Source organism: Portunus trituberculatus, chromosome 23 (genome assembly GCF_017591435.1).
Source record: "Portunus trituberculatus isolate SZX2019 chromosome 23, ASM1759143v1, whole genome shotgun sequence".
Taxonomy (NCBI): Eukaryota; Metazoa; Arthropoda; class Malacostraca; order Decapoda; family Portunidae; genus Portunus; species Portunus trituberculatus.
Genome location: NC_059277.1, coordinates 6,452,794 through 6,466,769, shown reverse-complemented (window position 1 = coordinate 6,466,769; position 13,976 = coordinate 6,452,794). Strand labels below are relative to the sequence as shown.

At 38.4% G+C, this 13,976-nt stretch overlaps 1 protein-coding gene across 1 annotated transcript; it reads left to right on the top strand.

Annotated features, from left to right (window-relative positions):
- The first annotated feature begins 742 nt into the window (after positions 1–742).
- Positions 743–12,005, top strand: LOC123507667 (intraflagellar transport protein 52 homolog). The gene is given in 8 exon segments (XM_045260781.1): positions 743–973; positions 5,024–5,202; positions 5,685–5,688; positions 5,691–5,798; positions 6,513–6,641; positions 7,579–7,674; positions 8,958–9,116; positions 9,254–12,005. Coding segments are annotated over 8 exon segments (819 nt in total). The 5' UTR covers positions 743–874; the 3' UTR covers positions 9,299–12,005.
- Positions 12,006–13,976: the final 1,971 nt, after the last annotated feature.

The window sequence follows — 13,976 nt, the reverse complement described above, 5'->3', positions numbered from 1 at the left end:
CAGCAGGTAAGGGAAGGATCAAGGTAGGAGAGTAAGGGAAGCTACAAGAAAATGCCAGATATACATACATACAAACTTTCTTTCCTTCTTTCATTAATCATTCTATCTTTCTTTAATCTTCTTATCTTTCTCTCACCTTCTTTACATAGCCTCCTCAACCTTCATCTTTAGTCTGTCCTTTCCACCATCACCCTTAATTTTCCTCTTCTGTTTCTCTCACCTTTAACCCTTTTCTCCCTCATCCACTCCCTCCTATACATGAATTCTCCCTGTTTCCTCCATCACCCTTAATTCATGACTTACTTTTTGTGGTGGGGAAAGCCCCATCACCCTTACTGGTTACATTTGCATCTAACATTTTACTATTTTCATCCTTTCTCACTATATGTAACTGTTTTTTGTTCATCATTTTACTCTCAGTCTAATAATTAATGGTATGTTGACTTCTTTTCACCCTATTTATTGGTTGCATGTCCATTCTCTCACTTTTTATTGATAGAGGATGCATTTTCATCCTAAAAATCTTAGTAATTGCTTTGGTGACATTGAAGTTCACTTTATTGAGTTTACAAGTTCATTTTTCACTCTAATTATTGTTTAGAAGATTTTTAATTTCACTGTGGTTAGTTTAGAAGTTCATTTTTACTGTAGTTACTGTTTACAGGTTTATATTCACCCTGGTCAACAAGTATGATTTACCATAGTCACTGTTTACAGATTCATTTTCACCTCAGTCATTGTTTGCAAGATCATTTCAACCCAGTTACTGCTTAGAGAACCTTAAATTTCATCCTTGTTTGTTTATGAGTTAATTTTCAGCCTAGTCACTGCTCGGAGGGATTGCTGCTTCACCCAGGCCACTATTTTCAGATCCATGGCTTTTGTGTATCCCTTTGGCTGCACCCTGAATGTGGCACGCCCTGCTGTGGCTGTTCTCTCCACCGGCAGCATATCCTTTCCTCTCAACAGACCGGTGAGTGTGTATGTGTGTAATTCACCTCGGTTGCCTACTGGTCACCCAGCCAGCCCTCCCCATTACAGAGCGAGCTCAGAGCTCATAGACCAATCTTCGGGTAGGACTGAGACCACAACATACTCCACACACCGGGAAAGCGAGGCCACAACCCCTCGAGTTACATCCCGTACCTATTTACTGCTAGGTGAACACGGGCTACACATTAAGAGGCTTGCCCATTTACCTAGCCGTTTCCCGGTGTGTGTGTGTGTGTGTATTTACCTAATTGTATTTACCTAATTGTAACATACGGGAAAAGAGCTATGCTCGTGTTGTCCCGTCTCCATATCTATTAATGTCCAGCTTTTTCTTAAAATCATGAATATTCCTTGCGTTGACCACTTCCACGTCTAAACTATTCCATGCTTCCACCCTTCTATGAGGGAAGCTATATTTTTTCACATCTCTCCTATAAGTGGCCATTTTAGTTTTTTCCCATGCCCTCTCGACATTCTTCCATTCCACATACACAGATCTTCCCTATCCATTTTTCCATGCCAATCATCACTCTGTATATTGCTATCAGGTCTCCCCTTTCTCTTCTGTTTTCCAGGGTTGGAAGTTGCATTCTTTTCAGTCTGTCTTCATAAGTCAAATCTCTTAAGTCAGGCACCATTTTCGTTGCAGCCCTCTGTACTTTCTCTAGTTTCCTTATGTGTTTCTTTAAGTTCGAGCCCACTGTATTGTTGCATATTCAAGCCTCGGTCTTATCATTGCAGTAATTATTTTCTTCATCATTTCTTCATCTAGATATACGAACGCCACTCTTATGTTCCTCAATAAGTTCAATACTTCTCCAATTATTTTGTTTATATGTCTCTCTGGCGATAGGTCATTGGTAATTGTCACCCCAAGGTCTTTTTCTTCATGACTGGTTTTATGTCTTCATTTCCTATCTTGTACATACTCCTGATTCTTCTTTCACTCTTGCCAAACTCTATTTTCTTGCATTTTGTCGTGTTGAACTCCATTTGCCATGTACAGCTCCATTTCCATATTCTGTCCAAGTCTTCCTGGAGTAGTTCGCAATCTTTGTCACATCTCACTTTTCGTAACAATTTTGCATCGTCTGCAAATAGGCTCACATAACTGGACACCCCATCCACCATGTCATTTATGTAGACTGCGAACATTACTGGTGCCAACACTGATCCCTGTGGAACTCCACTCTCCACCAATCCCCATTCTGATGGTCTGTCCTTAATTATTGTTCTCATTTCTCTTCCTACCAAAAGTCTTCCATCCATTTTAGTAAACTGCCATGCACTCCTCCTACCATTTCAAGTTTCCAGATCAGTCTCTGGTGTGGTACCTTATCAAAGGCCTTTTTTAAATCCAGATATATTCCATCAGCCCAACCATCTCTTTCCTGTATTACATCTATCACCCTCGAATAGTAACATATCAGGTTTGTCGTGCATGAACGCCCTTTCCTAAAACCAAATTGACACTCACAAAGTATGTCATTTTTCTCCAAGAAGTCTGTCCATCTAGTCTTCACCACCCTCTCACACATCTTAGCTACCACACTTGTAAGTGACACTGGTCTATAGTTCAATGGGTCTCTCTTGTTACCTGATTTATAGATTGGGACAATGTTAGCTCTTTTCCAGTCTTGGGGCACTACACCTTCCCTTAATGAGGCATCAATTACTTCACAAACTTTTTCTGCCAATTGCTCCCTGCATTCTCTTAAAATCCATCCTGATACCCCATCAGGTCCCACAGCTTTTCTCACTTCTAAACTCCCCATCATGTTCTTGATCTCCTCCACAGTTACTTGAAACTCCTTCATAATCCCTTTCTGTTCCATTACCAGTGGTTTGTCAAAAGCAGTCTCCTTTGTGAATACCTTCCGAAAGCATCCATTCATAGCCTCTGCCATTTCCTGGGATCTTCACTGTATACTCCATTTACTTCTAAACTTTCAATACTTTCTCTATTTTTGATGTTGTTGTTCACATGTCTGTAAAAAAGCCTTGGTTGGTCTTTACATTTATCAATTATATCCTTTTCTTGTTTCTTTCTTTCTTCTCTTCTAATCAACACATATTCATTTCTTGCTCTTTTGTAACTTTCCCACTGCTTAATCCGTCTTTTCCTTCTCCACCTCTTCCATGCATCCTCTTTTCTTGTTCTAGCCTTTTCACATCTATCGTTAAACCAGTCCTGCTTTCCAACTTCTCTATGTTGTCTTATTGGTACAAATTTTTCTCACCTTCTTTGTATATTTTTATAAATTCCTTCCACTTTTCATTTGCTCCCTTAGCACTCTTGAATTTCATCCAATTTGTCTCTTGAAAGAATTTCTTTAGGTTTCCAAAATCTGTCTTGGCATAATTCCATCTTCCCACTTTATATTCTTCATTTCTTCTAGATTTCTCTTCGTCTATCACCTTGAACTCCAAAACTGCATGATCACTCTTTGCTAAAGGGCACTCCACCCTCATCTCCTCAATGACCATTGGCTCTGTACTAAAGACCAAGTCCAGTCTTGACGATGCTCCCTCTCCTCCAAACCTAGTATCTTCTTTGACCCACTGAGTTAACACATTTTCCATTGCCAGTGTCAATAGTGTATTTCCCCATGTTGTCTCTGATCCTTCCATTGACCAGTCCTCCCAACACACCTCTTTACAATTAAAATCTCCCATCATTATAGTTCGTTCACAGCCACCCAACATTTCTTCCAGACATGTTCCTGTATCACTTATCATTTCTTCATATTCCTGTACTGACCATGCATTTGTCTTAGGTGGTACGTACACCACTATGTAGTGCCTCTTTTTTCCTTCATTAGTTTCTGCTCTGATCTTTAGCACTTCTGCCTTTCCCATACCTTTTTCACTTGATCCACCTTTATATCTTTTTTAACCAGCAACATCACTCCTCCTCCCATCTTACCTACTCTATTTCTTTTCCAAACGTTATATTTCCCTTCTCCAACCTTCATCAGGTCTTCTCCCTCTCTCAGTTTTGTTTCAGTAAGACCCACAATATCTGGGTTCTTGTCCCTCAAGTAATCGTTGAGTTCTAAAATCCCCGATATCACTCCATTTATGTTGGAATACATTACATTTCGCTCATATGTAAGTTTCTTTAGTCCTTTCTTGCTGTACTTTTCTGGGTTATGAACCACTTCCTCAGTCTCATATCCAAGATTCTCCAGAAAAACTCTTTCTTCTCTTCTTCTGTCCTCTCTTCATTTTTTCAAAGCCTCCTTTCTCAACTCATTTAACATTTCTCTTTCCTTTTCACCGAGATCTCTTCTCAACCAAATCTTCCTTGTTGTTTCCTGCTGGGCTAGCCTCCATGACTTCTCCACCAATTCATCTACATCCTTTTGTGACTTAAGTTTGATTCTTATTGGCCTCATACCTTCTCTTGTGAACTTTCCAATTCTATGGAAGTCCTCTATTTCTTGTACTAGGTCTTTTCCTCCTCCTGCACCACATTAATGATATTATTTATCACCTTTTTATGTTTTCTCTCTCTCCATTTTACTCGGTGTCTTATCCTCCTCCACACCAAATATCACCACACATCTCTTTTTGTCTACAGTTTCCCTCACCAATGTCTCATTTGACTTAATAACCTTCACCACTTTCTCAGCTATCTTCTCTTCTATGATCTGTTGATCTATAATTTCAGCAAGGCCCAAAGTTTTCTCCCCTGACTCTTTGATTTCCTTTTCCAGACTTGCAACTTTGTAATTTACCTCCTTTCTTTCCACTTCCTGACTTTTTTTCCATTCAGCCTGCTTCTCCATCACTTTTCCTAGAGATTCTCCACATTTTTCGCAATTGTGTGTGTGTGTGTGTGTGTGTGTGTGTGATGCTTCAGCTCTCAAATTTAAAGCTATTCAAAGACTTAAAAAATATGAACAAACATCTCTTTCCTTCATAACAGACTAGTGTGTGTGTAACATTTATAGACTCATACAGCTGTCAAGATAAAAGCTCATATTCATAATCTTCATTCACCACACTCATTTCTTGACTGGGCCAGGTGTGTGCCTTCTATGAGCACCCGAGGAACCGGGGACGTGTAGCGGTGCTCGGCTCGGCCCACATGCTGTGCGACCAATACCTGGACCGTGAGGAGAACAGTAAGATCAAGGATGTGGTGTTCCAGTTTCTCACCGCCAAGGACTTCAAGCTGAACCAGATCGATGCTGATGACCCGAGGTATTACTGCTGCTACTACTGCTGCTGCTATTACTGCTACTGCTACTGCTACTACTACTATACTATACTGCTTTGTTGATCTACATTTCACAATTTTCTTTTTCCCTTAGAATTTTGATTACTACTAGTACCTTGTTTTATCTTCTCTCTATATCCCATTTTTATGAGAAAAGTTGTAATGAAATCATCAGTAACAATTGAAATGGAATAGTTATATGCTATTCAGTATTACTGGATTTGATGAGAAGGTCTAAATGAATTGGTTTAGAGTAAAATTTCCTAAGCATATTGAAACCCATCAGTACTTTTCCTCCCCAATCTACATGGAAAACTACAGCTAAACAAACAGAAACAAGAATAACCACCAGGAAAAAAAAAAACTATACCAACCAAACTACATATAAAAGAACACAACATAGAAACCCACCCTTTCTAGTCACAGCCACTAGGTGTGTGTCATCAACCCTTCCAATATTTTTCAGATCTCCGACTACAATATGACTCCTGATGTGGCGTGCCTGGCCGAGAACCTTCGCACATGTCTCCAGGAGTCTGAGGAAGTGCCCACAGACTACACCCAGCTCTTTCACACTCAGGTACTATAGGGAGAGGAGCAGAAAAGATGAATAAGAGGAGTGAAAAGGATGGTGGTTATATTAAGTGTCTAGGAGGAAGAGGAGGGGATTTACTTTGCTGTTGGAGGTGTGAAGTGATTTAAAGGAAAAGGATGAACTTGCTTATGTGTTGCAGGATGTATGTGGTGACGAAAAGCAGGAAGATTTTGGTGACTTAGAAGGTGGATTGTGTGAAGTAACTAAAAGAAGGAAGAGGATTGAGAGGTGGAGGTTGTGTGAAGTGACTAAGAGAAGGAAAGGTGGGAGGAGGAGAAGAAAAGGGCTTTATTTATTTAGTGTCTGGAAGAACTATGAATTGACTGGAGGAGGAGGAGGAGGAGGAGGAAAAGGAGGAGTAGGAGTAGGAGTAGGGCTTACTTAACAGCTGGAGGGAAAATAGAGTAGAATGACTCAAAAACACTTCCAATATTTTTCTTTTTGTCAATCTTTTGAAATGTAGGGCATATTTCTGCTGTACCCTGTATAAATTAATCGATCTTGCATTTACAAATACCTCTCTTAACCTGCCTCACTCTAATGAAAAAGGGGAAGTGTAGAATGACTTGAAAACATTTCCCATATTCCTTTTGTCATCCTTTCAAATAAGGGGGATATTTCTATTGGACCTTTTATTAATGAATCACTCTTGCATTTACAAACACACCTCTTAACCTGCCTCACTCTGGCCATTCTCAGCTCACCTCAGTGGACATGCAGCTGGTGCCGGCCAGTCTGGAGTCTTACAGCAAACTTAACGTGAAGCATGAACCGCTACGCCTTATCACACCACAATTTGAGACACCCCTGCCGCCCCTCCAGCCTGCGGTGAGGGAATCAGCCACTCACTCTCGTGCTGATGGTCTATTTGTATTGTTAACATTCATGTGTTTTTATTGAGGTTAATATTAGGTGCATGTATTTTGCTATGTTTTGCAGATGCTGTAAAATTGTTTATCTGAAAGTATATTGTTTAGTATGATTTCAAGTTGGAATAGACTGTATTATTGGTCTATTTGTATTGTTAACCTTCTAAATCTAGTTGTTTTCTTGTTTTATTTAGGCTAATTTGTATGTTTTCACTAAGTTTTACAGGTGCTGTCTTAAAATCTATGGGCTGTGTTGTGTATGGTAAAATTCTCTATCTGGAAGTGTACAGTTAGATATGTTTCAGGAAGCCATCTAGATTTTAAAGTCTAAAAACTTCCTGCCACTGCCTTTGAAATGGGGTTTGTTTTTATTGATACTGTCATAACTTCTTGCCGCAGACTCAGAAATGTTCCTTGTTTCTGTTGGTATTGTTAAAACTTCTTAATCACTCTTTTAATATATGTCTTTGTCTACTGGTACTGTCAATACCTCTTGCTATTGTATTAGAAAATATTCCGTGTCTTTTTTTTTAAACCTTCTTTCTTGTCACTGTCTTAGAAACTGTCCAACCCTATTCGTGTACAGTTGAAACTTCTCACCACTAAAACCGGGGAAAAATATTCTTTGTCTGTGTTGGTATTGTCAAAACTTCCTTTTCACTGCTGTCTTAAAAATTTTCCTTGTCTCTTGGTATTATCAAAGCTTCCTTCTCCCCATTGTCTCAAATATGTGTGGTGGTATTGTCTTAATGACAGTGTTTTCTCTCATAGTGTGTGTGGGACAAGTCATAATGATAGTACTTTTAGCTTGAATGATGATCAAATTAACTCATTCCTTTTCAGTTTTTCTCTGGAGGTCATTTTATCACAATTACTAATATTTTGTGTGTCTGCAGGTGTTTCCTCCTTCATTCCGGGAGCTGCCCCATCCTTCCCTTGAGCTATTTGACCTGGACGAGGCCTTCAGCTCAGAGAAATCCAGACTAGCACAGGTATACACTCACAAACCATCAACACTTATTATTCTCATGTCACTGTCTCAGAAATGTTACTAGTGTCTCTCTTGCTGCTGTCAAAATCTCTTTCCTCTGAAATGTTCCTTGTTTCTCTTTGTACTGTGAAAATTTGTCTCTTATCTCAGCCTCTCAAATGTTACCTGTCTCACTCTGTATATATATTTTCCTAATAATTTTGAAATTACAGCTATAAAATAAAAGTTTCCATATATTGGAAGTATAAAAACACAAAAAAGCTAAGAATTCTGCGCAGAAAATATCAATGCAAAATAAAAACTGTATAATTTAAAAATGTGAAAAAATTTATTATTAAGAATTATTATCAAACAAACTATGGTTCATATTCAGAAACCACCACAACTACATAATTTCCAAGGCCATAGAGATGATTAGCAAGGCTATTAGAAGAGTCTTCCATTAATGAATGTAGAAATCATGTTAATATATCAGTGCTATCATCAAAACACCCTCAGGAGTCTATGTCAGTTCAGCAAGAGCTTTTGGAAGTGCAGTGCTTTACTCTGTCAACAAAATCATTTTCAAAGGCCACAGAAATAAGCTGGGTCTTCAAGGATAATTCCCTTATATAGAATGTGGAAGTCTGTCAATAGAAGCATCAAAACATCCTTGAGAGCCCTTATCACTTTAATTAGAGCCTTTGGGTATGAATTGGAAGTGTGACACAGAAGTATTTTTGGGATGCATACCTGAAATAACAAGCTGAGAACAAGTGGTGGCAATCAGATCTAATGAACTCCTTGGGAAATGATAAGTGATAGATGCAAGTCCTTTGATCTGAAGTGACTGGGTGTGTGGTGCCGCTGTAATGCCACCCATCCTTCACCTGCGGCAGTGTTGTGTGTTGAGTCACTTGCCTTGGTGGAACTCTAAATGAAAGGTTTGGCATTTGCTTGTCTTTCATTTGACTTGTGGTGTTCTTTTGTTTGTCTGTCATTCTTTATTCTGTAATTGTTCTTGTAATTGTCATTATCTCAATTAACAAAAACTTTTCTATCTTCACTTGTTTTGTCCTGGATGCAAAATAATTGTGTTGTTTCAGTTGACATGCTCATTTTTGTTTTTCATCTTCAATTTCCTTTCTTTCAAATGACTAACAAATGCATAGCATAAAGACCTGAAGAAATAGATCATCCTTAATTATCTTCCTTAACTCCTTCTGCCTCTACAAACATCCCTACCCTTCACTCTATGTACTACCATCTATGTTATCCTGAATGCACTTTTTTTTTTTGCTGCAGGTGACCAACAAGTGCAAAGATGAGGACCTGGAGTACTATGTGAGGGAGTGCGGGGACATTCTCAGTGTGATGCCCAAACTCCCGCCCAACGCCAGGGATGCCAAGCACATCCTGGAGTACATCTTTACCCAGTTGGTGGAGTTCAAGAAGCTCAACCAGGTAGTGTGTTATGTCTAAACTGGTTGGTGAGGTTCAGATGATTTTATAAGGGAATTGTGGCTCTAATTCACATAATGAGCATAGTGAACAAAAAGAGAGTCCTGATTCTTAAGTAACTGCTGTATTCTTTGCTTCAGGATCCCGACGCCTTCAGCAGGTCAGAGATAGAAGGCGAACTGTGAAGAGGAGGAGAGAACATGGGACCATACAACTACTGAGTGCATGACTACTGTAATGTATGAATTCTGAAGGTCAAGAGGGAATATGCCAAGCACCAATTCACTACTTGTATATTTGAGTGTGTTTACTGACATGTAATTGAGTAATGCATGTGTCCTGATGATGGAGGGGTAAAGCAGATAGAAGGCACCAATTAGTACTGCATATTCAAGTGTGTGCAATAGTGCAATGTGAAATATGTATGGTTAAGCTCAGGTTTTGGGTAGAGAGAGAGAGAGAGAGAGAGAGAGAGAGAGAGAGAGAGAGAGAGAACTAAGTAGCACACAGGATAAAATTATGTATACTACAGTAACCATCCCCTTGAGGGCATTCGAGTCTGAGGCATTAGTGTAGACTAGACTCAATTTAACTAAACCATGAGTGCATTTGACCACTTACCATTTTATATGCAACTTTGTGTGTGTGTCTTATATAATCCATCACAGGACAGGCAGATAGACTCAAGAGCAGCTCTTCTAAACACTGAAGCTTTTGAAATAATTATTGGTGTCATTCTTCTTTATGGCCTGATCTTTCAGGTCCCTAAATTTAAAAAGCTGCATGTGCGTTCAAAGTTGAAATTTATATACTACAGTGGATCCTCTCACTTGGAACAATTCAGACATGGAACAAAAATTTCAATAATATTTACCGTCGGAGTTGGAACAAAATTCGAACTTAGAACAACCTGAAAGTGGCCAAATCCACTGAATCTGGGTAATGCTAGCACTGTTGGTGGGAGATAAACATCAATTCCTGCTTTGTTTTGATTCCACATTGTCACCCTGCTCTTATTCCCAGCTGGGGTCAGAACATTTGACCAGTTTTTCATTTGACCAGAGTCACTTAACCAGATACGATGGTTGTTTAATATTTCATATAGGAACACTGACCATGTAACTAACTAAAATATTTCTTAATTACTGTACCGACAAGGTATAAGAAACGTGAAACAAAAAACCCACATAGGACTAACTGACTGTGCTAATGGTAGTGCTGCCACCACACAATAATACCTTGTTAAGTGATAGTCTTCATTAAACTTACCACCAATAGGTAATAATATTGATTTTACATAGTTCAGTTCTTATTTATTTATGGAAAAGTTTTGGACCTTCGAACAGATTAAAATTATTTATATTGTTTCCTATTGGGAAAACGGTTTCTAACTTTAAACAATTTGAACATGGAACAGCTTTTGGAATGAATTATGTTTGAAGTCCGAGGGTCCACTGTACTTGATTTGTATTATTTGCATAGTATATTTAAACTGTTTATCTGATAAGCTCTGGAACTCCCTGCCTGCTTCTGTATTTACTCCTTCCTTAGACTTTGAGTCTGGGAGCTTTCATGGCACTTACATTCCAATATTTGATTTACTGACTTACTTTTTGGGGAATGGTACTCCTATGGACCTTTGCAGATATATATTTTGTTGTTGGCCAGTGTCCCTCTTAAAAGAAAAAAATCATGTACAACTGCCAACATTCTAGCACAATTAAAAAAAGATAATTACATATTGGTGAAGATGGAGTGGTTAGGGAAAGGAAATACATATATAAATTACTAACCCACATAAATTATTCTCAGGAACATGATTGAAGGTTGTGTGTGTGTTAGTTGACAAGAGAGGAAGTATTACGTGTTGTTGAACTAAAAGATATGGCAATACAGTTCTAGTCTATTGTATTAAATTAATGAATGTAGTGTGTGTGTGTGTGTGTGTGTGTGTGTGTGTGTGTGTGTGTGTGTGTTGTTGAACTAAAAGATGTTAACATTTCTAGTCTGTTGTATTAAGTGATCATTCTAGTCTATAATATTGGTTATTCTACTGTACTGTCTATATTGATGTTTATTCTAGTCAGGTGTTAACTTATATCAAGTGTTGTGTATGATGAGAACACCCTGAATACTGCTACACCTACATTAACCCTTGTGACTACACTCTTGCAGTGACTGGCATCACCCCAAAAATTAAATAAAAAATAAACAAAGAAGTAATAAGTAATCTTCAGTAGGCTCTTTTTTATAACTTAGTTACCTTAGACAAGAGCCCTGCCTTACAAATAAACAAATTGATAAAATAGAATAAAGTTTTAGTATTGAAATAATGAAATAATATAAATGAATAAGTAAATGGTTGGACACATTCTCTCCAGTCAAGCAAGAAGCACAAAATAATAATAGAGGAAGAGAAGTGCAGCTACATCAACTTTCAAGCAAACACTAATAATCATCCACATTATGAATTATTACTTGTATGAATTGTAGATGTAAGGAAGAATAGTTATTGACATTACAAATACTTCCTCCCTCATCTTGCAAGAAACACAACAACAATGAGAGGAAAAGAAGAAATAAACACTACTAATTTCCCATCCACAGTATAAGTTATTAGCATTAATTTGACGGGAATAAGTAAAATAAACAAAGTAATGTATAATTCAAATAATTTCCCTCTCATCTTGCAAGGCACACAATAACAACAAGGAGAGGAAGAGAAGAATTATTCACCAACTCCTTTCAAACACATTAATTTCTGTCCAAATGATGAGTTACTAGAGTGAATTGTAGGATGTAAGGGAGGGAAACTATTTACTGTGTTTACTGAGCAGTGAGGAGGAATAAGATAGTGTGAGATCCGTCCAGTAATAAAGCACCAGGAATTGTCTTTGTCGTTTTATTTACCCAAGTGAGTTAAGGAAATTTAGAGATGTAGGTATGGGAGAGAAATGATGTGATAAGTGGAGGTACAATGCGTCTCTCTCTCTCTCTCTCTCTCTCTCTCTTGGAAAATTTAACAAGATTATATTATATTATTTGTGTTATGCTTTCTTCTATTCTCTGTCTCTCATACTTTAAAAATTCTCATCATTGTTTCAGAGAGATCCAAACTTCAGTACTTTTTCTTCAGGTGAACAACATTTTCTATTATATATTTTCACAAGGCGTTTCTATAACATTCCCAATTTCTTTATATATACATTTATTTCCCCGTCTATTTTAATACTTGTTCTTCTTTACTGTCAAGCCTTCCTTTTTTATTGCGACTATCATTTTGCACAACAACTCTCTCTCTCTCTCTCTCTCTCTCTCTCTCTCTCTCTCTCTCTCTCTCTCTCTCTCTCTCTCTCCTCTCTCAGTATTCACTGTAGTGCAGGGAGATCTCAAAGTTGTTTTTTGACACTTTTTTTCTTATGCAAGGGACGTGTCTGCATACAAGTTGACTAACCATGAGTTTGCTTCAAAACTCAAAATACAGCTAGTGTGTTCTTTTTTCCCCCTCTAGTCAGATGAAACATGTCGAGTGCATGTTTAAAGAGAGAGAGAGAGAGAGAGAGAGAGAGAGAGAGAGAGAGAGAGAGAGAGAGAGAGAGAGATAATATAAATGTGACCTATATGTGAGAAATAGAGGAAAACCGACACACACACACACACACACACACACACACTGCTCTATATAGTGCCTTGAAGAGTGTCACGCTGAGACGAGGTGATAACATGGAGGGATTGAAGAAGTGTTTATTTATTCATCTGTTTAGTATTCGTTATCTCCTCATATCTTCATCTTCTTTTATCTTTTCATCGTCATCATCATTAGTTAACCTTTCTTTCTTCCTTTTCTAGCACTCTTTCTTATTCTTCCCTTTTATTTTTATTTCCTTTTTTTCTTCTTCACGTTTTATTTATATCTTCTCTTTTCGTATTTCTTTTACTTTTTATATTATTCTTTAGTTTTCTTTTTATATTTTCTTTCTCTACCTCCTTTATTCCTCCTTATCACACGATATGGTATACACAGAGTACCGTAACAGCCCGCCAGGCAGCAGTAGCAGTGTCAGCAAGCAGCAAGTTGTAACAGTCTGTCTCTGAGCGTGACTCGCCACCTGCTTCCTCGTCAACTCGCGTGGCAAAAAGTGAACTACCGCCAATCTCACGACGTTTGAACTGTGGAGAGCGGCGTCATGTCTCGAGGACCGACACATTAGCAAGCTTCCTCACGTGACGCTGCAGCTGTGCACGGTGTCGGTGAACGCCCCGTTACGGCAAAATCCAGTGTTCTGTGGGCGGCTTTCGCTATGAACTACATTCTGAAAAACTGTGCCGCACCTTCACAGCTTTCAAAAGGCTCTTGTTGAAGTGACAATTACCCAAGTGTCTTTTTTTTATGGTTCTAGTGACACATTAACAAGTTTTTCTCACAGAAGAAACACTCTTGAAAACCCGGCATGTCATCCTTGTGGCCTTACACTTTTTTCTTGCTGGCTTCAGAAAAGGTAGCTAGTAACATGAAAATAAATCCTGTATTGCATAATGTAATAGCCCTAAATGAATTTTCAAATGTTCATCTTCCTTACACGCTGTCACACGTCACTTAAAACAGGAGTGAAGGATTCCATTCCGTTTTTCTTCCTAACGTAGCCATGAGCCGTATTCTGAAACTCGGTCTTGCACCTCCACTATTTTTATAAGGCTCTATTTACAAAGACACAGGTTTTGTAGGGTATTTTTATTATGCTAGTTACGGAATATCAAGATATCTACATTACAAACGAGAGATACACTGTTGGAAATCAAGCTTATCATCTCTGTGGCCTTTGGCAATGGTGGTGGTAGGAAAGAAGAGCGTTTCTGACTGAG